Source organism: Erinaceus europaeus, unplaced genomic scaffold, assembly GCF_950295315.1.
Source record: "Erinaceus europaeus unplaced genomic scaffold, mEriEur2.1 scaffold_317, whole genome shotgun sequence".
NCBI classification, from domain to species: Eukaryota; Metazoa; Chordata; class Mammalia; order Eulipotyphla; family Erinaceidae; genus Erinaceus; species Erinaceus europaeus.
In genome coordinates, this window is record NW_026647222.1 from 19519 (window position 1) to 46236 (window position 26718).

Sequence of the window (26718 nt, forward strand, 5' to 3'; positions counted from 1 at the left end):
GTTTTTTTTTCAGGGAATCACCTGTTTTGTTCAATTCGTTGTTTAAATGAAGAGAACAGAGGGTTGTAAACCTGTGAGTCTCAGACTTACAGCTACACAGATGGTGGGTACTGCACCCTTCCTCAAATGTCTGCTTCCCACCTACCAGCACTGGTGCCCTTTTTGCATCAATCTGGCACATGAAGGAAGCTTTGGTTCTGTGGTCTCTTTCACACACACACACACACACACACACACACACACACACACACACACACACACATACACAGTCTGTCTCTGTCTCTATAAAAAAAAAAAATCATATGATTGCTACCGGGTAGTGTGTGTCTCATTTTTTTCTTTTTCCTCTTCTTCTCCTCATCCTTCTGCATAATCATCACTCTATTCTCCATATAGATAGATATATTTTAATGTTGACCTGGAACGATGAATCCCTGATGATGACAGAAAGAAAATTTTAATCCAAGGTAAATAACCCTAGGAACAGGGCCATCCAGGACCCAAAGCTTTGGAGCCTCCCCATGGTTTCCATTACATCTCTATGCGCTGTCAGTCTGGAGTGTTAACAGAAGGTTCTAGAAGTCTGTGCAATGAATGAGGTTGTTACCAACATCAGAATTCAGAGCTGTGGGGAGGTGACCCTGGCTAAGGTCAGGCTCCCAGGTTCTCTCACACTTGAGTGTGCTGGCTTTTCTTGGTGTGCACTGAGGAGAATAGAAAACCTAGAAGCCAGGTATAAACCTGTTTTCTGAGGAACACTCAGGACCCCCTTCATGCTGCCTCCAGAGTTTCATTCCCCACAGGAGAGATTCAGCCAGAACTGTTTCGAGAGAAACTTCCAATTAGCCATGACGCCTTCCCCCAACACCCACTGCTTGTGTGGTTACAGGAAGGTAGGGCATGAGCTGGAACCCACAACTAGAATCTCTTCCTTCCCAGGACCTCATAGGGACATCTCCAGGGACAGGAAACACAGCTTTAGGCTGCCACCTGTGCTTTCCTCAGGCTCACCACAAAACCAATGGCTTTTATTTCTCTGCTGACCAGACCTAACATTTGGCTCGGTGTCTGCCTTCCTTGGTTTTCAGACGTGCTGAGGTAACAGTGTTTTGTTCATTCTGGAGGTCTTAGGGTGCAGCCATGCACATCAGCCCCTTGTATATTTACTACCTGACAGTCAAACCCCAAGAGTTTTGTTTCCATCTTCACCCTACAACTGGTCCCTTTTACCTGGTTGTCTCCCCATCTCCCTCATTCTCTCTGGGAACTGGGGACCACAGTTTTGTTCTCCTAATTGTTGTTAAAATTCGGAGGCTCCAGCTGGCTGGGCTAGCTTCACGGGTGGGTAACAGAGACTCGAGGACACACGGCTGGGCAGGGAAGCTGTATTTCTTTATTCAGGAACAACGATTTATAAACTAAGACAAACTAATCACCAAACAGAACTCTCTTGCCTCCTTCCCCCGCAGCGGTGCCAAACACTCTCAAATTCTCCAACTCTGGAACTCTGGAACTCTCTCAGGGTTCTTTGGGGTGGGGACAAGCGGGCCCATGAAACTAGCAGGACTGAACCAATTTTCTTGGCAGGGGGAGAGCATACAACACCTAATCACATTTTTGTTTGGGTTTGTTCATTTCTTTTTCCTCCACATCTGAGTGGAGTCAGTGTATGCCTTTCTCTGTCTGACTGGTTTCTCTCAGATGTTTTCTCTTTTGCCAGTTGAGGAGAGAAACTTTCACAAAGCCTTGCTGCCTTCTTTCCTCCACATCTGCTGCCTGTGGGTGCCCCATGTGACTCCAGGAAGGTATGACACTTCTAGGTCCACCTGTGTTGTTGCAATGGCAGGGTTCCATCTTTTTTATGGCTAAATTATGCTCTGCTGTACATTTAGCCCACACCTTCTGTATCCACACATCCTCTGGTGGGCACCTGTGTGGTAGCTATATATCTTGGATAGGGCTGAGGGGGGCAGCACAAAGATTTATACAACAGATTCTCATGCCTATGGCTCAGAGGTGCCAGGTTCAATCCCTAGCATCACCATAAGCCAGAAATGAGCAGCACTCTATTCTCTCTTTGTGTCTCTCATAAAAATACATACATATATAATGGGCCACCAAGGTTATCATTGGGGTTCGGTGCCTACACAATTCCACCATTCCTAGTGGCCTTACTTTTTATGGAAAATGAGAGGGAGGGAGAGAAGTAGGGACACCTGCAGCACTGCTTCACCACTTGTGAAGCTTCCCCCACATGCAGGCCTTTGCACGTAGTTACGTAGCTGCTCTAGCAGCTGAGTCACCATCTTCCCCCTTAAGAGATATGTTTTAGGCCAGCAAGAAAACTCACATGGGAAGACACTTGGTCTGTCACAAAAAAGAGCCAGATTTGAGCCCAGCCTCCCACTGTGCTGTGATGTCTTTCCCTCTTGTTTTTTTGTTTTTGTCTCTCTTTCTAAAAATGTTGATTCAGAATGACTATATATATATATTTGAAAAAAAAAGAATATATATTTTCTAAGTAAAGTTTTGGGCAAGAGAGACAGCATAATGTTTATGCAAAAAGACTTCCATGCCTGAGACTTCAAGGTCCTAGGTTTAATCCCTAGCACCACAATAAGCCAGAGTTGAGCAGTATTCTGGAAGGAAAAAAAAAAAGCTTTATTTTTTAATGAGACACACAAAATCACACAGAGAAGCCAGAGCACCACTCTGACCCATGCAGCAGTACAGATCAGCCTAGGAGCCTCAGGCCTGTGCTCTAGCAGCTGAGCTATCTTCCCAGTGCCCAAAGAATCAATGTTATGGCAATGATAGAAAAATATACCCACCCAGTCTGACTTCCTCAGAAGTAAATCTAGGTCTTTCCAGCAGAGAACAAAGATGTTTTTCTCTCTCCCACTCATCTGTGTCTTTGTGTGTGTGTGTGTGGGGGGGGGGGTGAACCCCTCACTGTGAACTCAGCACCTAGGCTAAGCTACAGGAAGAACATGGGAACCTCAGACTCTCACAGATAGTTCCAGAAGACCCAGGTCTTAACCTACCAATGGAAACAGAGTGAAACCATCAGCACAGCCCATCCACCCACTGTGCTGCTGTGGTCATTCTGAACAGGCTCTACTGGGCAAACGCCCGCACTGTCTACATTCTTTTTATTTATTTTTATTTTTTATATATTAATTTTCCCTTTTGTTGCCCTTGTTGTTTAACATTATTGTGGTTATTGATGTCATTATTGTTGGATAGTGATGCTGAGGAATTATTCTGATGCAGTCTCCGCCCCCAGGTTTTACCATGCCCCGCAGTGCCCCCTTCAACCAATCCTGCCCTCACACGTCACCCCTGGTTATTGCCCAATAAAAGCCCCCTCACTCCCCCCCTTCTCTCTGGGCTCTCAGCTCCCTCTCTCGCTCTTTCTCACTGGGCTCCTTCGGGTCGCGCTCTCTCTCTCTTTGCGTGGTGAGGTAGTGGGGACGGCCATTGTCGGCTGACTCCACGTGGCCTGAGCCATACCCCCCATGCTAGGTAATGCCCACAAAAAAAAAGGCCTGTCAAGGCAAGTAAAGCCCCCAGAGGCAAGAAATGTTTTTTTTTAGCTGATAAAGTTTTGCCCACAGAGGCAAAAACGCCCCCCTCAGGCCTTCCCTTGGCAGCACACTGGTTCTTGTCTTACATGTTCCTCCATGTTTGTGCCAGTTTCTTTTTTGAAAATGCCTGTATGATATAGGTTTCTGTTCACCCCACACCCCTGATACTATGGACATTTAGTTAAAAAGAAAAGGGGGAAATTGTTGGTATGTTTCATATTGGTTTGGTCCTTGCTAGTTTTGCGGGCCCTCTTTCTCCCCGCCCCCTATGCTAAGTCGTTGGAGAGTTCTTGGTGCGGCTGCGTAAAGGGAAGGATGCTGGAGAGATCTGTGTGGTGGTTAGTTTAAGGGTCTCTCTCTGCCGCCAGAGGAGAAAGACAGGAGAGCACATGTTTGCCCACTTGTGAATAAAGCTTCTCTTCCCAGCCGTGTGTCTCTGGTCATCTCCGTCTGCCGCTGCGAAGCTAGCCCGGCCAGCTGGAGCCCCCGAACCTTAACAGGATAGGACAGAGAGAAATGGAAAGAGGAGGGGAAGACAAAGAGGGGGAGAGAAAGATACCTACAGACCTGCTTCACCACCTGTGGAGTGACTCCCCTGCAGGTGGGGAGCTGGGGGCTCGAACCTTTATCCTTGTGGCAGTCCTTGCACTTTGTGCCACATGTGCTTAACCCACTGCACCACCACCCGACTCCCCACTGTCTACATTCTATGACTCATGTCTCTCTATCCCTCATGGCTGGTTGCCTGCTGTCTTGGACCTGATGATAGACCTTCCTATGTAAGGCCAGATGTATCTGAATTAGTAGAAGGAAAAGAAAAAAAATCCTCTATATTCCATCTAGCTTATTCCCTCCAAAAAGGAAATGTCCAAAAATGACAAAAGGACAAGAGGGTAGCCAGACTCCAGAAATCACTGCACCCAGGAAAGGTGTCCCCCAACCCAAGTAGAACTATCTTTTTATTCCCTTCAGTTTTGTGGAAGTGTAGTTGATATACAGAATGTGTACATTTGAGGATATCAGGATCATGCCATGGGTTGCAAACACTGTGAAATTGTTACCCCAACAAGTTTAGTTGACATCTCACATAGAAAATGAAATTGGGGACTAGGTGATGGCACATCCCCTAGAGACCACACATCAAAGACCTGGGTTCAATCCCCAGATCCCCACCTGCAGGAGGAAATCTTCAGGAATGGTGAAGCAGTTTTGCCAGTCTCTCTCTCTCTCTCTCTCTCTCTCTCCCTATCTGATCATTCTCTCCCAATTTCCCTCTGTATCAAAAATATTTATATAAGATTAACTAAATAATTGAAGGAAAATGAAGTTGTTTCTACAATAAATTTAGTTGACATATACTATCTCACACAGATGTTTTAAAAATGTTTTTCTTGGGGTTGGGCAGTAGTGCAGTGGGTTAAGCGCACATGACGTGAAGCTCAAGGACCAGCTTAAGGGTCCCGGTTTGAGCCACCGGCTCCCCACCTGCAGGGGAGTCACTTCACAAGCAGTGAAGCAGGTCTGCAGGTGTCTATCTTTCTCTCCCCCTCTCTGTCTTCCCCCCATCTCCATTTCTCTCTGTCTTATCCAACAACAAAGACATTAACAACAACAATAATAATAACCACAGCAATGATAAAAATCAACAAGAGCAACAAAAGGGGGAAAAAATAGCCTCCAAGAGCAGTGGTTTTGTGGTTTAGGCACCGAGCCCCAGTGATAACCCTGGAGGGAAAAAATTTTTTTTCTTGTGGTCCGGGAGGAGGTGCAGTGATAAAGCTTTGGACTCTCAAGCACGAGGTCCCAAGTTCGATCCCCCACAGCATACATGCCAGACTGACATCTGGTTCTTTCTCTCTCCTCCTATATTTCATAAATAAATAAATTAAATCTTTTAAAAAAGTTTTTCTCATGACAAGAACATCTAAAACCTCTAAAACATCTCATGACAAGAACATCTAAAAACTCTCTTAGCACCTTCCAAACAACAATGCCAAGCACTGTTGTCATGTTATACTTTATATCCCCAGCACTTCCCTACTTCACAACTGGAAGTTTGGACCACAGGTAAACAGATCTAACATTTTCTGTGATTTTGTTTTTAATAAGACCTCATCTCTAAGTGACATCAGATAGCACTTGTCTTTCTCTTTCTGAGTTCTTTCACTTAGTGTAATACCCTAAGTGATGATAGTGTTCCTTCTTTTTAATGGTTGAGCAGTATCCCACTGTGCATATTTATGTATGCATATGTGTGTGTATGTAGATAGTTACCACTCCCCATCCATACATTTGCTGATGGTCACTTAAGTTATTTCCATGCCTGAGCTATTGTAAAGAGTGCTGCAGTAACGAGGGGGCATAGATAGCTCTTCAGCATAGTGATTTCATTTTCTTCAATTATGTACCCAGAGGTGGGATAGCTGAATCAAGTGGAATCCTAATAAATCAAATGGCAAATGGGGTTTTTAGCAGCCTGAAGTTGGTCATAGCAATTGCACCAATGACAGTTCTAACAGCAGGGAGTAATAGTTCCCTTTTCTCTATGTCCTCTCAAACAGTTATCTCTTCTCTTGTTTAATGAGCAACACTTCTGACAAATAGGAGGTACTAGCTCATTGTGGTTTGGATTTGCATTTCCTTCATGGTCATTCCTGCGCACCCTTTTCTTGTGCTTGCTGACCACTGTACAGAATTCATGGAGGAACTTCTATTCATATCCTTTGTGTTTTGGTTGTATAGTGTTGTTTTTTTTCCAGTTCCCGAGTTAAATGAGTTGCTTGCTATTGTATTTCCCCTCCCTTTCTCCCTAAACTCTCAACTCCAATTTCTTCTAAATTTCTTAGCAAAAGTCTCTGGTTAGCCTGTTGGGTTAGGAACCACCCTCTGGTCCACCATCTCTGACTAGAGGAATAGGGCCAAGTTCTACATGGAATATGGGATTAGGCTGTAGACTTGGTCCATGGATAGGAAAAGAAACCATGATTATGTGATGGGGGAGGTGTCTGCTCATGCAAGGGGCAAGTCACCTTGCAATATGTTAGTGTCCTGCAAGTCTTGTGCTCTGCTGCTACACCCACCCACCTACCCCCAGATGCTGAGCCCCCTTTCTGCTCCCACTGAGAAAGAAGCATCCTTGGCCTGGCTTGCATACTAGATATCCCTCCCAGAGTCCCAGTCCCTTCTTCAAAGGTGAAGACTCAAAAGACATTAAGAATGACCTCTGGGAGCTGGGTGATAGCACTCACAGTAAACACAGTACCTAAGTTCAAGCCCCTTGTCCCCACCTGCAGTAAGGGAAGCTTCACAAGTGGTGGAACAGTGGTATAGATGTGTCCCCTTCTATCTCCTCCTTCCCTTTCAGTTTCTCTCTATCTCTATCCAAAACAAACAAACAAATAGATAGATAAACAAACAAATAAATGCTTCTGGTAAGCAGTGGCTGGGAGCCTGCGCAAGCCATGGAATAGGCTGGCTCTCTCCTGGGTCCCTACAATCCACTGTTCTCTCTTCCCAGGGGTGTCTTCCAGTGCTCATGTCATGGACCCTTGGAGGGCCACCCTGTGAGTTGTGCCACCATGCCTGGACTTCCTGGATGCACAGCGTCTGGCCATACTGAGCAGTGGTTCTAAGCCCAGCAGAACACATTCACAGGCAGGTTCTGCAAAATGTGGGAACTTGTTGAGGCAAGGGTTCCCTGGAAGGTGCTCCATTAACCAGAATTTGTGAACCTGGCAATGGTGATTGAACAACTATACCCCCAATTCTGGAATGTCTCTTGGCCCAGCCAGGCTGATCCCACCCTGTGCCCACAAAAGGCCCTCATCCCCTCATCACTCACACTTGGGTCATTTATAGACCAAAGAGTCTTGGTCACTCCATCACCCCGCCCTTCTCATTTCCTGAATATTGCAAAACTGGTGAGAGGCTTGCAGAACATCTCAGTTTCCTCCTGGCAGGTCTGTGGACTGCGGTGTGCATTTATGTGGAGGAGAAAATCTGGGGAACTGGCACAGGGCTGCTTCCCCATGGATCTGCCTTACTACCATGGGCCTCTGTCCAAGAAGGATTGTGAGGCCCTGCTGCTCCAGGATGGGGCAGATGGCAACTTTCTGCTGCGAGATAGTGAGTCTCTGCCGGGAGTCCTGTGTCTCTGCGTCTCGTGAGTAACCTCAGCTCTGTGCACATGTGGGCCTGGTGTGGAAGGACACAGGGAGAGGCAGGGATGAGAGAAGTGGGCCAGGCTGTATTTAGGAGGGTGGATGGAGTGTGGGCACTAGTTCTTGGGCCTGGGCTTCTTGCCTCAGGGCCACCAAGGCAGGCTCTAGGCGGCAGGGGTGGAGGAGACAGAAGGCTATAGGGACATGAAGGTCAGAGGGAAGGTCCTTTCCTATAGAAGTCTGATTGATTGATTGGGAGAAAGACAAGGGGCCTTTTATGGAATTCCAATCTTGGACACTGAAACACCACTGGCTTTGGACTGACTCCAGGTGCAATCCCTGTGTAGCAATATTTCTATTGTCAGGGTGAAAAGTATGACAGGTGTCTTGTTAGATGTGCAAAGGTCTTCAATGTATTTCACTTCCTTTCTCCCTCCTTGTAGTCTACGAAAGCAAACAGGATACAGTTACTCCTCTAAAGATGATGAGACTTGCTTGTGTTCTAATTTCTCTGGCCTTCACAAAGAAGTTGAGTTTAGGGTAAGATTTTAGGCCAGAGCACCAGAGGCAGGAACTGGTTTAGCTTATGTATGAGAGTAGTCCTATGTGGAATGGTGGCACACCTGCTAGAATGCACATGTTACAATGTACCAAATCCCAGATTAAAGTTCCTGGTCCCCACCTGCAGGGGAAAGCTTCAGGAGCAGTGAAGCAGTGCTATAGGTATCTCTTTCTCTTTTCATCTCTGTCTCCCCCTTCACTCTCAATTTCTCTTTGTCTCTATCCAAAATATAAATAAGTAAAATGAAAGCAATTCTGGGGGCTGGAGAGACAGCATAATGCTTATGCAAATAATTTTCATGCCTGAGGCTCCAAGGTCCTAGGTTCAGTCCCCAGAGAGCAGAAGAAGAAATCTGCTCTCTCTAAGCCTTCTCCTTTCCATAAAAAACACAAAATTCTTCTTCCTACCAGTGAGAGGAATGAAACCATGTGTTTCTGTGAATGAATTTTAGTGCATCTTACAATTGGAACCAAGAGAACAAAGGAGATTGACATCACTAACAGAATTGGCAGGAGAGATTTCTTTCTGTAAACAGTGCTGGGGGTGGGGGGGCGGTTACAGGTACAAAAAAGGTAGCCCTTGGGCCCCAGATCAGTGGGGTTTACAGTCAATAATATTTATACACCTTTCCCATATTTGGCAGCTCCTCTCTTCCCTAATCCAGCTTTCTGGTCCTTTTTCTGGCCATGACATCACCTCCTCAGACAACAACTTAGATCCACCTGCATATCAGATGTCAGGCTCAGAAAAAAAAAAAAAAAAGCTAGTATAGTCATGGGCCCTTCGGAGTATAACTAAAATAGGACTACTAACTATCTACAAAACGGAGACCCCCTCAACTCTTCATATGAACTTTTCCAGCCTTTAGGTTCATCATTAGTCAACATTTTTTTTTTTAAACTCTATGTGTTAACTCTTTTTTCAGCTACCAGGTTCCAGATGTTAACATGATGTCAAATGGACTTCCCTGGGCAGATGACCCCACCAATGTGTCCTGGAGCCCCACTTCCCCAAAGCACCACCCCACTAGGGAAGCAGACAGTCTGGGAGTATGGATCTAACTGTCAATGCCCATTTTCAGCGGGGAAGCAATTACAGAAGCCAGACCTTCCACCTTCTGCATCCCATAATGACCTTGGGTCCATACTCCCAGAAGGATAAAGAATAGGAAAGCTATAGGGAGGGGATGGGATACGGAGTTCTGGTGGTGGGAATTGTACTCCTCTTATCCTATGGTTTTTGTCAGTGTTTCCTTTTTATAAATAAAAATTAAAAAGGTAGTCCTGAGATGTTATTAGTTTTTTTTTTTTTTGTATGTTCAGATTAAAAGTGACTTGGAGTGTTTCCATGTCTATTTTAAGCCACTGGTGATTCCTTGTTTGCGATCTACATAAAGTTTATTATTTTTTTTATCCCAAGTTGTATTCTTTTTTACTGAGTTTTTGCAGTTTCTGTGTATGATGGTAAAACCTTTTCCCCCATAAAAAGGCATCTTCAGAAAAGGAAACTATAGAGCAGTTTCTTTTTTTTTAAAAAAAATTTATTTATAAAAAGGAAACACTGACAAAAACCATAGGATAAGAGGGGTAAACTCCATACAGTTCCCACCACCAGAACTCCGTGCCTCACATCCTCCTCTGATAGCTTTACTATTCTTTATCTCTCTGGGAGTATGGACCTGGGGTCATTATGGGGTGCAGAAGGTGGAAGGTCTGGATTCTGTAATTGCTTCCCCACTGAACATGGACATTGATAGGTCGATCCATATATAGAGCAGTATCTTTGAGAAGTGATTTAAGACAAACTATGGATTGCCATTCTTCTTGTGGGGAGGCCTCTTCTTGGGCGCGTACTCCTGGCATGCACATCCTGTTGCGCACCAGATGTGCGGGTCTAGGAGAATGTCACCTGAGGCAGCAGGGGCTGAGTCTTATGGGACCCACTCTGTGTCCGCAACAAGAGATGACCCGGAGACCAAACTGATAGCAATGATCCGTTTATTGATCAGAGAGGCAAGGATTTTAAGGGGTTGCAGAAGGAGGTAGTTTGTTTATACCATATATAGTTAAAGCAGAAAAGGGGCAGAGAGAGGTAAGGGGTTGGGAAGACTATCAGGTAAGTGATCTAAGGAATGAGGAAGCTAGGCTTTGCTGTGCATGGGTGTAAGGGTCCTTGCCTGTCAGGAGGGTGAGGTTTGGTAATAGTATTATTCAGAAGGGCAAGAACAAAGAAGTGAGAAAGGGGGCCTCTGAAAGCATTTATGTAAGCGGGAGAGCCATTTTAGGAATGAGGGAGTAGGGTTATCAATGGCTAACAGACAGAGAGATGTCCTGAGGGTGGAGAGAAGATGGGTCAGGTATGATAACTTCTGGTAGCTTTTGAATAAGCAGACCATTTGGTTTAAAGACAAGGAAGTAAGCTATTGTATTGGGAATGCAGAGTCCCAGAGAGTCTGACAGGTGAAGCTGAACCTGAAGGCCGTTTTCTCCCATGCTCAATCTCTGGTAGAGAGAGGCTGACAGGAAGACTGTGTTCCTCAGGCACCCATCTTTCAATGGGAGGTTCCGCCACGCTCAACCATATCCTCACAGTTTCCTTACAATGAACAAATAAGAAACTAGTAAGATATTTAAGAAGAGTCATTATGTCTATATATAATTCAATCCATGAAATCATAGATGGCTCCACAGTTGGAAAACTAATTAATTCAAACTTTACAAACTGCATAGCTCCCTCAAATTTCATTTTAAAAGTATCAGATAAAATTCACCATTCACCCCCTGCAATTGAACCCCCCCCCGCCACACACACACACTCCTAACCACACAGACCTAGGTAAATACTTTCCAACCAAAGACAAGGTAAAGTATTAGAGAATTTCCACTAAATTCATGAATGAGCCAACCATTTTTGCACTGCACTACTATGCAATCTATTCTGTGGATATCATTAGCAAATATAATTAATCAAAGTCAATAAATGTAGACATGGAAAGTGAAGTTGCAAAACTATGGTTTAAGTTGACAGTATTCCCACATCTATGAAATCTAAGAGCTAACTCCAAAACACGGAACCTTTTAAGAAATTTCAGAATTCAAAAGGAATGGGGCCAAGATGGAGAACTAACTCTTCAGAATTCAAAAGGAATGGGGCCAAGTTGGAGAACTAACTCGCACATGTGTATCCCTCATCCTGTGGCATCAACAGTAAGGCCACAGCAACACACACAACAGCATACACAGAAACAGTCTTTCCACAGCCAGAGACAGAAAGGTAAACAGGCTGGGGGTGGATGGAGATTCAGGAGAAATGCCCTCTCCCAAGGAGATAAAAGTCCAGTCACGTGATGACAAACCACAACTTGAAGAGATCTACAAGGTACAGATTCCGGTATTATAAGCAAAGTGCTAATATCCAGGCACCCCAATATCATTATTTTTTTAAGCTTTTAATTTTTTATTATCTTTATTTATTTGATAGAGAGGGCCAGCAGTTGAGAGGAATGGGGAGGTAGAGAGGGAGAGAGACCAAGAGACACCTATAGCACTGCTTCACCATTCATGAAGCTTTCCTCCTGCAGGTGGGGACTGGGGGCTTGAATCCAGGTCCTTGTGCATTGTAATATGTGTGCTCAACCAGGTGTGCCACCACCCAGCCCCCTCAATACCACTATTACAACTCTACAACAATGTTTAATGGTAATATAAGAACTGTAGAGACAGAGGGGCAACCAGGGAGGCAGGTCACTGGTGAAAACTAGCCAGAGTGTGGCATAACCACAATGGAATTCAGTTTCCACAATAGCAATAAGAGGAGTTTCCCTCTTAGCTTGCTGAATACCACTTGATAGGCCTACAACCCTACAAAAACTGGGAAATTAAGAGCAGCAGAATAATAAAGGGAAGAGGGGAAGTGGTGACAGCAGCCCCCTCAGATGGGACAACTTAAGAGAGCCCTGGGAGACACTATTGCTGGAATTCAGTTTCCATCGTATCAGATGCAGTAGGGGGGAATATTCCTAGCTTATAGCTTGCAGGTCCTATTCCTGGCCCCAGAGAACAAAGAGCTCAGTCCTATCCATAGGAAGCTAATGACCACTGAGCATTCACAGCTCCAGCTCCAAGACTCAAGTTACCACTCAGCTTTAAATACACATCACTGGGTCCAGGTTCTCACAGAACACTGAATAAGAAAGAATTACCTCCAGTGTTGGACTAAGAGAGTAACTGGTCAAAAACAGCAAATTCAATAGTGCTATATGAACTGCCCAAAGAGAATGTCGAAATCATGGTCCCAAGGCTGCTCACTGAAGTTCAGTGGAAGAATTCAACAAAGTCAGAGAAACTATGAGAGAAGTCATAACATAACTCAGAGAAATAAAGACTACAGCAACTGAATTTAATTTAGTAGAGGGGTTAGGCAGCTGGCTGAGTGCATGTTACCATATGTGAGGACCCAGGTTCTGGGTTCAAGCTCCTGGTTCCCACCTGCAGGAAGGAAGCTTCACAAACAGTGGAGCAATATTTCAGGTGTCTTTCTCTCTCCCCCACCCCAGATACTTCTCTCTGCCTCTGCTGGGGATAATGGTTGCTGGGAGTAGTGGATTCATTGTGCAGGAACTGAGCCCCAGCGATAATAACCTTCATGGCAATTAATTAATTAATTAATTAGATAACTTAGAATTAATGTCAGAAAAAATAAATCTCAATATAATATAGAAGGGGCCTGGGAAGTAGCACACCAAGTTAAGTGCACATGGCTCGAAGCACAAGGACTGGCATAAGGATCCTGGTTTGAACCCCTGGCTCCCCTCCTGCAGGGGGGTCGCTTCACAAGCGGTGAAGCAGGTCTGCAGGTGTCTCTTTCTCTTTCCCTCTCCATCTCCCCCTCCTCTTTCAACTTCTCTCTGTCCTATCCAACAGTGACAATAACAAGGGCAACAAAAATGGGGAAAAAATAGCCCCCAGGAGCAGTGGATTCATAGTGCAGGCACCAATCCCCAACAATAACCCTGGAAGCAAAAAACAACAACAATAACAACAGCATAAACTACAGAAAACTAGGTAATTGCTCATAAGGAAGACATTCTCTGAAACAGAAATGTGCAAAAGGAAAATGCTAAATCTTATGCATAGCTAAAGGAATATAAGTTAGAGTAACCCAATGGACAAGGACTTTCACTGGCTGTATATATGGGTAGGCATCAATCTCCTCTCTACTCTCCTTATTAAGCCATTCCCTCAGCCTAGAATTACAAATATAAAAACACCTTGGAGTTTAACATTTGGGAAACCATCATCTGTGCTAATGCAGCCTCTCTGGATGTGGTCAGGGTATAAAATATTTGGCTATTCCAGCCTTCCACCCCAAATTCCACTCATAAGAACCCCATCTTCTCATGACTGCATAAAAGTGCAAAATAACATTAATAAGATTGAGTAAAACTATCTATGATATGAAAAAAAAATCCTTCAAGATCCAGTGTATGAAGAATGCAAGGTATGAAAAATGCAGTGTATGAAGAATATAATAATAATGCATCTGTATAAAAATATTAATCTTGCCTACATCCTTGTATTGTCATGTGAAATTTCTGGAAGGTCTGTAAGAAACCTGTAGTAATGGTTAGAGCTAAGGACTTCAGGAAGAGTGAGTTGGGGAATGATTAGTAACTAAAGTTCAACTACTCAGCTTTAAGAAAATATGAGGGAACCAGGGAGATAGCGCATAGTGTGATATGTGCCTTGCTATGTATGTGACACAGGTATGAATGAATCCTGGCACTGCATGGTAGGTGCTGTGGCCCCAGAGGAAGTTTTGATGCTATGATGTCTTTCACTTTCTCTGAATTTATGAATTTTTGATGTTGCTGTTTAGGAAATGCTGCTTCATGAGACTATCAGTTATGAGAATAAGGTTGCACACCTTCCCAAAAGACATGTCAGACTCAGAATATCACTTCTTGGCTTTGGTTCTGCCTTGGGTCATGGCATGGAAACACACAGAACTCATTAGTTGACATCATAGGACAAGGCCAATTTCATTTCCTTCAAGTGATCTTTTGAAGGCTGGTTAAAGCAAAACAAAAAATGTGAACAAGGGGGCCAGGTAGTAGTGCAGCTGGTTAAGCTCACTTGGCGCAAAGTTTACATACTGGCATAAGGATCCTGGTTCGAGCCCCCCCCCCCCCCCCGCTCCCTACCTGCAGGGGGATCACTTCATAGGCTGTGAAGCGATCTGCAGGTGTCTTTCTTTCTCTCCCCCTCTATATCTTTCCCTCCTCTCTCCATTTCTCTCCGTCCTATCCAACAACAATGACAGCAACAACAACAACAACAATAAACAAGGGCAACAAAAAGGAAGGAGTAGCCTCCAGGAGCAGTGGATTCAGGCATCAAGCCCCAGCAACAACCCTGGGGACAAAAAAAAAAAAAGTGAGCAAAGTTTCCCTATGCTCTCGTCACACCACATAACAACCACTCTCAAGATCAAACACCCTTGGAGAACAGAAGTGTTCCAAGGTTAACTGAAAAGAAAACAGAACATATTTAGATGCTTAAGGTGAATCTATTAAAGGGTTTGGGGGGGGGGGCTTTGGCCCAGGAAGAGCCCTCACACTGTCCCAGCCCAAAGATTAGATCCTGGCATGAAGATTATAAACTCAGTTTATACATGGGGGGAGGTGACAGCAACATTCCGCGACATAGAAACAGTGAGGCAGTGCTGTTCTGATGCTGCATGATCTCTGCATTGAGGCAGCCAAGCAAGGTTTTTCTATCTCTCTTACTTACCCTTTCTTCTGGGAGTTGGGAAAGTGGGGTGTCATGATAGTTGTACTTTGTGTGTCCTTGATATCTGCTGAAAATCAAATCGAAGTTCTTGTAGGGACCTTATTTCTGTGCTGACTCTTGAGAACTCTCTCTGGGTTTCGATGCAGTCTGATTTCTGAAAACAGCAGTTCTTCCCATGTGGCTACTTGGTTTTCATTCTCTTCACTGTGTGTTTCAGAGAGCAGAGGTTGAAATTTAACTTATCACCTGATGGATGATGATTTTGGTGTTGTATCTAGTAAGCCCATGCCTTAATTCAACTCACTTTTTCCCTCATCTTTCCTTCTGGAAGATTATAGTATTAGTTTCTACATTTAGTATAGCTTGTTCTGATTCAGTTTTTCTTTTTCTGTTTTAATTTTATTTTCCTATGTGACATAAGGTTAAGGTTGATGTTCACTTTATTAAATAGGCCCACCTGTTGTTCCACCTTATTTGCTGGCCAGAAACTTTCTCCCAATAAATTGCTTTGGTGCCTTTGTTAAAACAAACAAACAAACAAACAAAAAACCAACCTGCTGACTACCCAGTAAAAACCAATCAGTTTATTTAGCAGTACCCTATTTAGCAGTACCCTAGCTGTACAAAGCTAGAGAGAATCTCACAGCTCTGTAACCCCTGATAGCATTGAATTTGGTAAAGATTCACAAACAAATGCATCCCAGCATGACAAGCTAGACAGGTGAATTTCTCATAAGGCACTTCTGCAGTGTGGCTTGTCATTAAAATACTTGGTATAGAGAACATGACCACAGCTGAAAACTGTTAGTCCTTTGCGCTTGAAGTACATTTGTGAATGAATTTACTTAGGACATAGAGGGAGAGAGAAAGAGACACTTGCAGCACTGCCTTTTTTGAGGCATCACCTTTGCAGTTGGGAACTGGGGGACTGAACCCAGCAAGGGAGAGAGAGAGGAATTACTTAGGACATCCAAGAAGAGTCTCACTCCCTCTCCATTTTGTCAATAAATACCTTTCACAGTAAAGCCAGTGACATTTACAGGAGTTCCATTAATCAGGCCAGTGACATTTATGATTTCAAGGGTTGAAAGTGATGATGGTTAAAAACAGAAACAAGTCTCTGACATCAGTTGGAACTTACACAGAAGAACCAACCTCCAAACTCTGGCGTGTGAGTCTATATATAAAGAAGCAGAGTAGGAGAGGGAAAAGGAAAGGGAGGGGGGGAGAGGAAGACAGGGAGAGGGGGAGAGAGGGAATGGAAGAGGGTGAGAGGGAAAGGGAAAGGGAGAGGGAGGGGGGAGAGGGAGAGAGAGAGTGAGGGATAGGGAGAGAAGGAGAGAGGGAAAGAGGGAAAGAGGGTGAAGAAGAGAGGGAGAGGGAAAGTGGGAGAGGATTTTCTTAGGCTGTTCACACAGTGAAGTAAAAGATGAAATCACATATGTGAAAAACTAAAGTATTTATTTAGGTCTGGAGAAATAGCATAATGATTATGCAAAAAGACGTTCATATTTCAGGCATCAAGGTCCCAAGTTCAATCTCTAGCACTAGCATAAGCCAGAGCTCTGGTTAAAAAATAAAAATAATAAAATAAATAAAAAATAACAAAATGAAAAATATATATATACTTCTTTAATTTTGGGGAGATATCATAGTAGTTATGCAAACATATTTTAATGTCTGAGGCACCAAAGGTCCCAGGTTCAATCCCCAGCACTACTATAAGCCAGAGATGAGCAGTGACCTGCTAAAAATAAATAAATAAACATTTATTGTTATTATTATTATTATTATTATTAGAGAGAGAATTATGGTCAGGGAAGGTATGGTGTGTGTGAGGCTCCGGTGCTACATCTAGGGAAAAAAAGTGTCCCCACCTCAAGACCTCTATCTCTTTCCAAGTCTCATAGATGAGATGTCCTGAAAGTAGTCACTTTTCTTCTGGGGTCTCCAAGGTGGTCCAGGCTTTGCCCATGAGACAAAATGATAGTTGTCACTTAAGTCTGCCTGGGAATGCACTGGGGTTCACACAGCTTTCTCTCCACAGGTTCAACAGGTTTGTCTACACCTACCGAATCTTCAAGGAGAAACCTGAGCAGTACAGCATACAGGTGAGTGCACACACAAGCTCTGGTGACAACCCAAGGTCCAGGTAGAGAGCCCATGATCCCTTGAAACCCCAGACTCTTTACAAAGGGAGACACCACCAGCACGGGAGTCAGATGAAGAGTTACTCTCGGTAGTCTGGGAGGTGGTGCTGGTGGATTAAGTACTAGACTCTCAAATGTGAAGTCCCAAGTTTGGTCTCCAGCATCACATGTGCTAGAGTGAAGCTATGGTTCTCTCTCTCCTCCAAGAGTTACCGTGTCTTTCTCTGAGATGAGCAGCAGGGTACTGGGGAGGGCCCCCTTATTGAATAGCCAAGATCCACCACCTCAGGCCCTCCACAGAGAAGGCACTGCCTTGGCTCCACTATGGAAGCAGAAAACTAAGCAGTGATCAAGATGGGGGTGTACAGGGGCGATGGGAAGAGGTCTAAGTATTTGGGAAGTTAAGCTGGCACCACAGTTAATATGAAAACACAAAGCAGGGCAGGGAGACAGCATCATCTACAGCACAAGAGACTCTCATACCTGAGGTTCTGAGATTCCAGGTTCAATACCCAGCACCACCATATGCCAGAGCTGAGCAGTGCTATGATTAAAATAACGATGATGACAACAACAATAACAGAAAATACAGAGGGAAAGAAGCAACAGTATTTCATTTTCTTGCTTGGCTGATGTCAGATATATATCTGACATATATACACATACATACATACATTTCTTTTAATCTACTTCTCTGGCCCAGGAAAAGTAGAAGTGAATCAACACAATTCATTTTTTTTTCCCACCAAGGTTATTGCTGGGGTTCGATGCCTGCACTAACAAGTCCACTGTTTCTGGCAGCTATGCTTTTCCATTTTACTTTTTATTATCTTTATTGGATAGAGACAGTCAGAAATAAGAAGGGAAGGGGGAATCCCTGCTAGAGAGAGAGAGACCTGCAGCCCTACTTTACCACTCAAAAAGCTTCCCCCATGCAGATGGAGACTAGGTGCTCAAACCTGGGTCCTTGTGCATTACAGCATGTATACTCTCAACCAGGTGTGCCAATAGGTGTCTCTATTTTTTTTATAGGACAGAGAGAAATTGAGAGGGGAGGGGAGTCAGAGAGGGAAATAGACGGACACCTGCAGACCTGCTTCACCACTCATGAAGCATTCCTCCTGCAGGTAGGGAGTGGGGGCTCAAACCCAGGTCCGGTCCTTGAGCATGGTGTTATGTGTACTTAACTGGGTGTGCCACCACCCAGCCCCCATTAAGTCTTTAATTACTAGCAGAGACAACTGAAATGACCTTCCTAAAAACATTTTTTTTTATTTAAGAAAGGATTAATTAACGAAACCATAGGGTAGGAGGGGTACAACTCCACACAATTCCCATCACCCAATCTCCATATCCCACCCCCTCCCCTGATAGCTTTCCCATTCTCTATCCCTCTGGGAGCATGGACCCAGGGTCATTGTGGGTTGCAGAAGGTGGAAGGTCTGGCTTCTGTAATTGCTTCCCCGCTGAACATGGGCGTTGACTGGTCAGTCCATACTCCCAGTCTGCCTCTCTCTTTCCCTAGTAGGGTGTGTCTCTGGGGAAGCAGAGCTCCAGGACACATTGGTGGGGTCTTCAGTCCAGGGAAGCCTGGCCGGCATCCTGATGACATCTGGAACCTGGTGATTGAAAAGAGAGTTAACATACGAAGCCAAACAAATTGTTGAGCAATCATGGACCCAAAGCTTGGAATAGTGGAGAGGAAGTGTTAGGGGGGTACTCACTGCAAACTCTAGTGTACTTCTGCTTTCAGGTATATATTTTGCAGTAGTTTACAGATACGTGTGAACATATGCTCTCTCTCACAGAAACTGGTGTATATTTAGGTTTTGGGACTTTGTTAGAAAGTGAACCACCTGAGATGGAATTAGAGTATACTATGAAAGGAAAGGTCTCACCCGAGTAATGAAGCTGAAGGGTTGTCATTCCACAAGTGAAGTCTCTGGACACAGTCTGAAGTGAAGCATGTTGAGGTGGCCATCGTGTTGGTTCAGTTGTGATCGGCAGATGCAATATTATTTGATATGGATTGGGAGAGGTATACGGGAAAGTGGGCCCTATCCAATGGTTCCAGGACTGGGGGAAGTGGAGGCTCTACAGTGGAGATGTGAGGTTCCTGCTGTCTTAGGGTTCAAAAAGACAATGGATAGTTAATGTTATCATCACATTAATTGGTAATTGGGTTAACTTTGAAAAGTCCTTTTGTTATGGTTTGCTGTACAGTACCCAGTATCTTGTATATAGCTGTGCTATTGGTTGCTTCTGATCTACTTGATCTAGGCTTTTGAGAGAGTCTGCATATCAATTATACAGCTTATATATTGAAAAGATTCAGTTTGTGTTTTGAAAAACTTCGAGACATACAATTAATTTTCCCCCTCTCGTATTAATTAGTGATTTATATGACTACATTTTACTAGGAGTGTACATAAATACCATTCCCACCACCAAAAGACTACGACCCATCCCTCCCACCCACTCCCACCCCCCACTGTTGCAGGAAGTTGCATGTCTACCCCTCACCACAGGGTTTTTACTTTGGTGCCCTACCTAAAAACATTTGTATGTTAAGGTCAAGTGGAATTTTTACTGCAAGATGCTCCAGAATCAGTATACTAATTGTGACTCTGAATATCTAAAGGGGATTAGAATTTGCAATTATTCTCACTTAATGTATTGTTAAGCATAAAACACATATATTTAGGGGGCTGGGCGGTGACACAGCAGGTTAAGTGCACGTGGCGCAAAGTAAGGATGCTGGTTCGAGCCTCTGGCTCCCCACCTGAAGGGGAGTTGCTTCACAGACAGTGAAGCAGGTCTGCAAGTGTCTGTCTTTCTCTCCCCCTCTCTGTCTTCCCCTCCTCTCTCCATTTCTCTCTGTTCTATCCAACAACGAACAACATCAACAATAATAACTACAATAAGGCTACAACAACAAGGGCAACAAAAGGGGGAAAAATGGCTTCCAGGAGCAGTGGATTCATGGTGCAGGCACCGAGCCCCAGCAATAACCCTGGAGGCAAAAAAAAAAAAAAAGAATACATATAATATATTTTTATATATTACAGAAAGAATGAGACAGGGGAGGGGAAAGAGACCACTGAAATGCCATTCAGTGCAGTGGGAGCAAGGCTGGAATGTGGCTTATGTACATGACAAAGGAGCACACTATGCAAGTGAGCTATTTTGCCAGTCTTTTTTTTTTTTCCCCCAATGTAGAAGACAAATAATTTGAATAAGGTAGGTAGATTGCAAGCAGTACCACATCAAGATTTGTTTCCTCGATCCAATCATTGTGATGGGGCATATGGTGCCCTTGCATTGTAAAAAAAATTACTTGTTTAGGGTCAAATCATGTCTGCAGCTTTCAAATTTTATTCGGTTTTATTTTTGTGTGAGAGGAGAGAAGGAGACACACCACAGCACAGCTTCACCACCCATGGGGCTCCTCTAGTGCTGTCTTTGGCGTTGTCATATGGTGCCAGGACTCAAACCCAGGGCCTCATGCTCAGCATGGCATGTGCTGTACTGGGCAGGCTACCTCCTACCCACCTCTCAACTATTTTATGAAAGAAAAAAATATAGATGTATCTAAAAGAAAATTAAAATAGCAGCCATACTAAAATGCTGAATTGGGGGCACATACAAAAATATAGACAAACATTTCAACAACATTATTGGAACATTTCCTCATTTCCTGAAATGATCTCAGAATAAAACGTTTTCTGGGAAGCAAGTGACATAAAGCTGCCTCCATCCTGGGGTTGGCGAAATAGCTCACTGGGCTGGTGGACTGCTTTGCTATGTGCATGACCCAGGTTAGAGCTTGCTTCAGTGCTGTGTCCTCCCTCTTTCTTATTTATTTATTTATTTATTTTTAAACTTCTTTTTTAATTACATATTAAATTTATTATTGAATAGAGAGGGAAATTGAGAGGGGGAAGAAGTAGAGAAAGGAAGGAAACAGACTCAGCAATAAGCACACTTAGTCTGGAGCCTGTTTGTCCACTCACTGGGCAAATATTAAACTCGGGGTCAGGACAGTCAGCAGCTGCCAGCTGGTAACTGTTCCCCAAGACACCTGCAGCCCTGCTCTACCATTCATGAAGCTTCCCCCTTGCAAGTAGGGACCAGGAGCTTGAGCCTATAATGGACGTACTCAACCAGATGTGCCACCACCTAGTCCCACCTCCCTCTGACTGTCTGTCTGTCTCTCTTTCTGTCTCTCCATCTCTATAAAAAAGACACATCCGGGAGTTCGGCGGTAGTGCAGCAGGTTAAGCGCATGTGGTGCAAAGTGCAAGGACAGGTGTAAGGATCCCAGTTCGAGCCCTCAGCTCCCCACCTGCAGGGGAGTCGCTTCACAGGTGGTAAAGCAGGCCTGCAGGTGTCTATCTTTCTCTCCCCCTCTGTCTTCCCCTCCTCTCTCCATTTCTCTCTGTCCTATCCAGCAACAACGACAACAATAATGACTACAACAAAAAAACAAGGGCAACAAAAAGGGAAAAATAACAGAGACACTTAGCTCTGGAGACAGTGAAGCACACTAGAGGGGCAGCTGTGCTCCCCTGAATGAGTCCCTAAAGTTCTCTTCATAGTCCACCTACCTGTCTCTGGGGGTGACCACACAGAGAGCCAGAGAACTTTCTGTCCCCACTGCTTCTGACCACCTCCCAAGGTGATTATATTATAACCACAGAGACCACAACGAAAACCAATCACAAACAGACTCGGCAGTAAGTACTCTTAGTCTAGAGCTCATTTGCCCACTCACCAGGCAAATATTAAACTTGGGGTCAGGATGGTCAGCAGCTGCCAGCTGATAACTGTCTCCCAAGACAGCAACAGCCTTGTTGTCCCCTCCAGTCTCTTGAGTATCTCACTTAGACTGAGTGTGTGTTTAGCATTTTCCAGTGAAACCCCAACCCCGGCCCCCTGATGGGCACTGGTATACTTAGAAGGGACCCACCTGACACACCTGTGGGACTCAGGGCTCACTGGATGCTACACCTCAGGGCTTACAGCAGCTCACCACAGAGCCTTCAGCCAGAAGCTGAGTTTCCGGCACTGCAGAGGCCCTGAGCTCTGCCTCTGAACTCCAGCCACATACCTCCCACCCCACACCATCCCCCGCCCCCTCCAGCTCCCAAGGCAGCCCTAGAAACCACGAGTACTCCAAGTGTTACCTTTCTCACGCCACCAAGACAGGCAGCAACTGAGAAGCCCTACTTGTGTCTTGGCAGACAACTGAAGGTTCCAGAAAGCAGATTTTTCCCAGCCTCAAGGAACTGGTATCCAGATTTAAGAAACCCCAACAGGGACTGGTGTGTCACCTTCTCAAGCCCTTTGAGAGGACCAGTCCCTGCCTGCGGTGGAGACGGTCCAAGCTGGAGCTGGATGGTGTGTATGGTAATGGCAAGCCCACCCCCCAACCCAGCCCCAAACTGCTGCCCTCCTGCCACTGACTGGCATCAGGCACAAGCCCTTCTCTGGGGTGGTTGTTCTCCTCCTGGGAGTGTACCCCATCTGGCACCAATGGAAGTGGTACAACCGAACCTTAGAAAGTGTCCAACAATTGGAGGGGGCTTATTTGGGGAAACTCAGTCAGACTCCTCCCAATTCAATCTGTGTCTTGGGCAAACCCACTGCCAATTTGGGGATGGAAGACAAGAGGGGTAGAACTTTCTAGATAGGAAATGACTAAGTATCTCCTGCTCCACAAAGCGTTTGTCTAGAAAGTATTAGGGAAGGGTGGGGGATACAGCGTAATAGCTATGCAAACAGATTCTAATGCCTGAGGCTCTGAGGTCCCAGGTTCAAATCCCCATACTACTATAAGCCAGAGCTGAGCAGTGCTCTGGAAAAAAAAGGTATTAGAGGACAGGTTACTTCTGACCCCCCCCCCACAGGTGATAAGCTATGGTGAATAGGAAAGGGGTTACCCTCCCTGTGACCATAGAGGTCTCCCCAGACCTGCTGGTTAGGTGTAAACACACCCTCCCCATCTTGGAATCTGTCCTGGGGTGGGGTTCAGGGTCTGCCAGTTACAGAGTCACCGGATTTGAGTGTAGCTCAGACTTTCAGTTGAATGTTTCCAACCAAACCCCACTTTCTGCTGATGGAGTGACCTAATCTCAATTAAGGGGCTTTCAGCAGGCTGTGGTTCAGGTGAGGATGGGACTGGTTGGGGAGAGGGTGGTTGACCGCACCACCACCCCCTCCCAGGCCCCCACTCCATTCTGTCTGCTAGGAAGTGGTTCTTTAAACCCATGGAGGGCCCCTCAGTTTCCCCTGAGATTAAGCAGGAGTTTAAATGATGAAAATCTAGAGCTTTTCTCTGCCCTTTTTTGTGCCCACTCTGAGGGAAGGGGTAAGAAGGGCACACCTTTGGACCACAGAATCACTTTGTATATTGAGATTAGGCTTGCAGGTTGGGGGTTGAGCTGCTGACAAAACAACCATGAATCCCTTTAAGAAAGATTTAGTGCTCTTTCCAAGAACTATGGGTGGGGGTGTGCTGGCACTCCCGTGGAGGGGATCCAGCCAGGGGGCAAGTCACTGATCCTCCCTCACCGGCTCTCAAGGCCCAGTGATTCAGACAGGAGGACTCGGGGAGTATTTTGGTATAGACACTCGTTTATTTGGGGATGGGTACAGGTTTATATAGAGAGTTAAAGAAAGAACATTTTTCACATTTGTCAGAGATTATAGGTTTCTTAAAGGTCAGCTTGCCCCTATGGTAGGGGGCTGGTTTGACAAGAATAGATGTGCTACATAAAGGTCAAAATGATTATTCTCCATGATGCAGGCAGGTTAACTATCCAAAGGCATTTGAGAGAAGCATAGGGGTTAAACCAGTAAAGTGAGGTAGAGAAAAGAAAAACAAAGATTAATGTAAATCTTAGATATCAAAAGGCACAAGGAAGTAAGATTTTGGGGTTTTTCACTGTCTGGTGTTAGGGGTGTATGATAGAGTGTGTTCTCCTTTGTGATCAAAAGGTGAAGTGGATGTGTGAACTTTGAGTGAACCCTAAAGCAGGCAACCATGTGGCCTGCTGCTAGCAGGGAGAAACTAAGTGTGAGAGGCCTGTAGGCTTTCTGTGAGCTTGGGATACTAACAAAGATAAACTGAGTCTGGGAGACTTTTCCCTCTTGGCTCATCTCTAAGGAGAGAGGCTAACAAGTGGGGTGTCTTTCCAGACCTCCATCCAAGGATGGGAGAGCTTCCTTAAGCTCTACCAAGCTTTCACATAGTCCCACAGGGGTGCTGCTTCCCAACTGTCCTTGCTTGCTCAGCCTAGGCAGAGTGAGCTCTCCACTGCTCAGCCACCTCCCTGTGCCCCCCACCCCCACCAGAGGGAAATGTTAGTTTCTCACCTGGAACCAGGCATGGGCTTTCTGCTTCTGGGTAGAGAAGGGCAGGTGGTCCTGGAGCCTGAGGCCTGACTTACAGAGATCACCACCCCACTGTTTTGCCAGGTGAGCTGGAGGGGGTATCCTGGCCCTTGGCATGGAATCAAGCTCACCCAGTCTCTGAGGGAGGTTGTAACCGAATGACAAGTCTCCCTGCTCACTACCTGAAAGCCAGTGTCCAAGAGATGAGTGCTGGTGAGGTGCACATAGGGTAAACTCAGGTGCTAGCTAACCAACAACATGGTGGACCCACCCATCAGAAGCTATCTGGCTCCCAAGCTGGGGCTTCTAGAACTTTATAGAGAAGGGGAAGGGAAGGGGAAGGAGCTTGAGGAAATGGTCATGTGCTGGTGAAGGGGACAGGGCCTGATTGTCAGGTTGTCTCTCTGGCATGTTCAGTCTGTCCCACTTGGTTATAAAAGACATCTTCAGGCTCATGTGATTATGCAAAGCTTACATCTTGGAGCTCTTGGGGTATCATTTCTCCTCTGCTTCCTGCCACAGCGAGAGAGAACTGTTCTTTTCTAGAAGCTTTGGCTAATAGAAACAGCACTGGAAAGCTCAAGGTCAAGGCCGCCAAGTGGGCTGCTTCAACAAGCTGAGACAGCCAGGTAGACCTAACATGAAGGCCAAGGCTCATACAGACAAAGTGGCCAACGTGTACCTTAGAATGGAATCACTCCTGCCCAGGCGCAAGGTCCCCTGGTTCTGCAGTGTGTGTGTGTGTGTGGGGGGGGATGTCACAGCTCCCTCCTACCCTCCGCCCCAAGGGGTGAGCTCATGGCTGCTCTTCTGCTCTCCTCAGAGAACAGCAGTAGTGATGACTACGGTGACGGCAGCAGCGACTATGTGGAGGTTTTGCCATGAAGCTGAGCAGAGCAGATCTGGGGCGTCAGCTGCTACAGTCTGAAACAACGAACTCTAGAGGACATTCAGGCTCTGCTGGCCTGGGTGGTGACTGATGGCCTGCCCAACCTGAGAGAAGCCACTTCATGTCCCCACCTTCTACAGGCAGCCCAAGACCTGTTCCTGACTTGCTCCTCTTTCCTGGAATGAGACAACGGGGTCTGTGAGAGGTCTCCTTCACACCAGACACACAGACCAGCTTCAGGAGGCACTCTGGGCAAAGCCCCTCAGTACTCTTGTTCTCCAATTCTTCATCTCTGAATGAGGGGTTTGGGGGGACTAGGGGAGGATCACCCAGTCACTCTGCTGAGTCCGCCTATGTCAGGTGAGGCCGGGGGTTCTTGAACAAAGGGGGTAGAGAATCAGAGTCCCCCACCCCCCACCCCCAAGAATCGGCATATTCTCTGCCCCTGCCCCTGCCTGTATTTGCATTGTTCTTGGGTTTGATGGGGACTCTGCTTCCTCCCCTTTTGCCACCTCCCCCCACTTGGTGTCTTCTAGAACTTTTTAATTAGTGATTTACAAAATAACAAAACGGGGGGTCCAATTCCACTCTCTTCCCACCACCAGAGTTCTATATCCCCATTCCCTTCATTGGAAACTGCAGTGGTTCTCCCAAGATCACAGAGATGGGTTGACTATTTATGTCTATATTTACCCATTTTTTTCTAGGATCCTGTCTTTTCTTTTTTGCCAGATTCCATGGGTGCCCCAATCCCTTTGGCAACAAGGGACATTGTACCAGCTTGCCTCTGTGTGATGCTGGCCCGATAGAGGGTGCAGTTATGTGGATTGGTCCATCTCAGTGGTCACTGCCTGCCTGTCTTGAGTTGACATGCAAAAATGTACACGCTCCCTCCTCTACTCACATTTCCAGTAAACTATTGCGTTGGCTCTACTCTACTCACATTTCTACCCTGGACTCTGGCTCTGTTACATAGTTTGGGTTTGAAGCTGACTTGTGGTTCTCTGAGCTGTTGCTTGTCTTTCCTGTGCAGACAAGTCACTTCTTTTATTTTTTTGCCTCCAGGGTTATTGCTGGGGCTCAGTGCCTGCACCACAAATCCACTGCTCCTGGAGGCCATTTTTTCCCTTTTGTTGCCCTGGTTGTTTTATCGTTGTAGTTATTATTATCATGTTATTGATGTT

At 45.4% G+C, this 26718-nt stretch overlaps 1 protein-coding gene across 1 annotated transcript; it reads left to right on the forward strand.

The window, feature by feature from the left end:
• The first annotated feature begins 7552 nt into the window (after window positions 1–7552).
• Window positions 7553–26314, forward strand: SH2D1B (SH2 domain containing 1B). The gene is made up of 4 exons (XM_060183838.1): window positions 7553–7749; window positions 17148–17211; window positions 22494–22659; window positions 25469–26314. Exons 1-4 carry the CDS (start codon window positions 7571–7573, stop codon window positions 25528–25530), a joined length of 471 nt encoding a protein of 156 aa, XP_060039821.1. The 5' UTR covers window positions 7553–7570; the 3' UTR covers window positions 25531–26314.
• The last annotated feature ends 404 nt before the right edge of the window (window positions 26315–26718 follow it).

Coding starts and splice junctions, on each gene's coding strand:
- SH2D1B (XM_060183838.1), top strand. CDS start 7,571: ATGTGGAGGAGAAAATCTGGGGAACTGGCACAGGGCTGCTTCCCCATG. Junction 7,750..17,147: donor GTCCTGTGTCTCTGCGTCTC/GTGAGTAACCTC, acceptor TTCTCTCCACAG/GTTCAACAGGTTTGTCTACA. Junction 17,212..22,493: donor CTGAGCAGTACAGCATACAG/GTGAGTGCACAC, acceptor GTGTCTTGGCAG/ACAACTGAAGGTTCCAGAAA.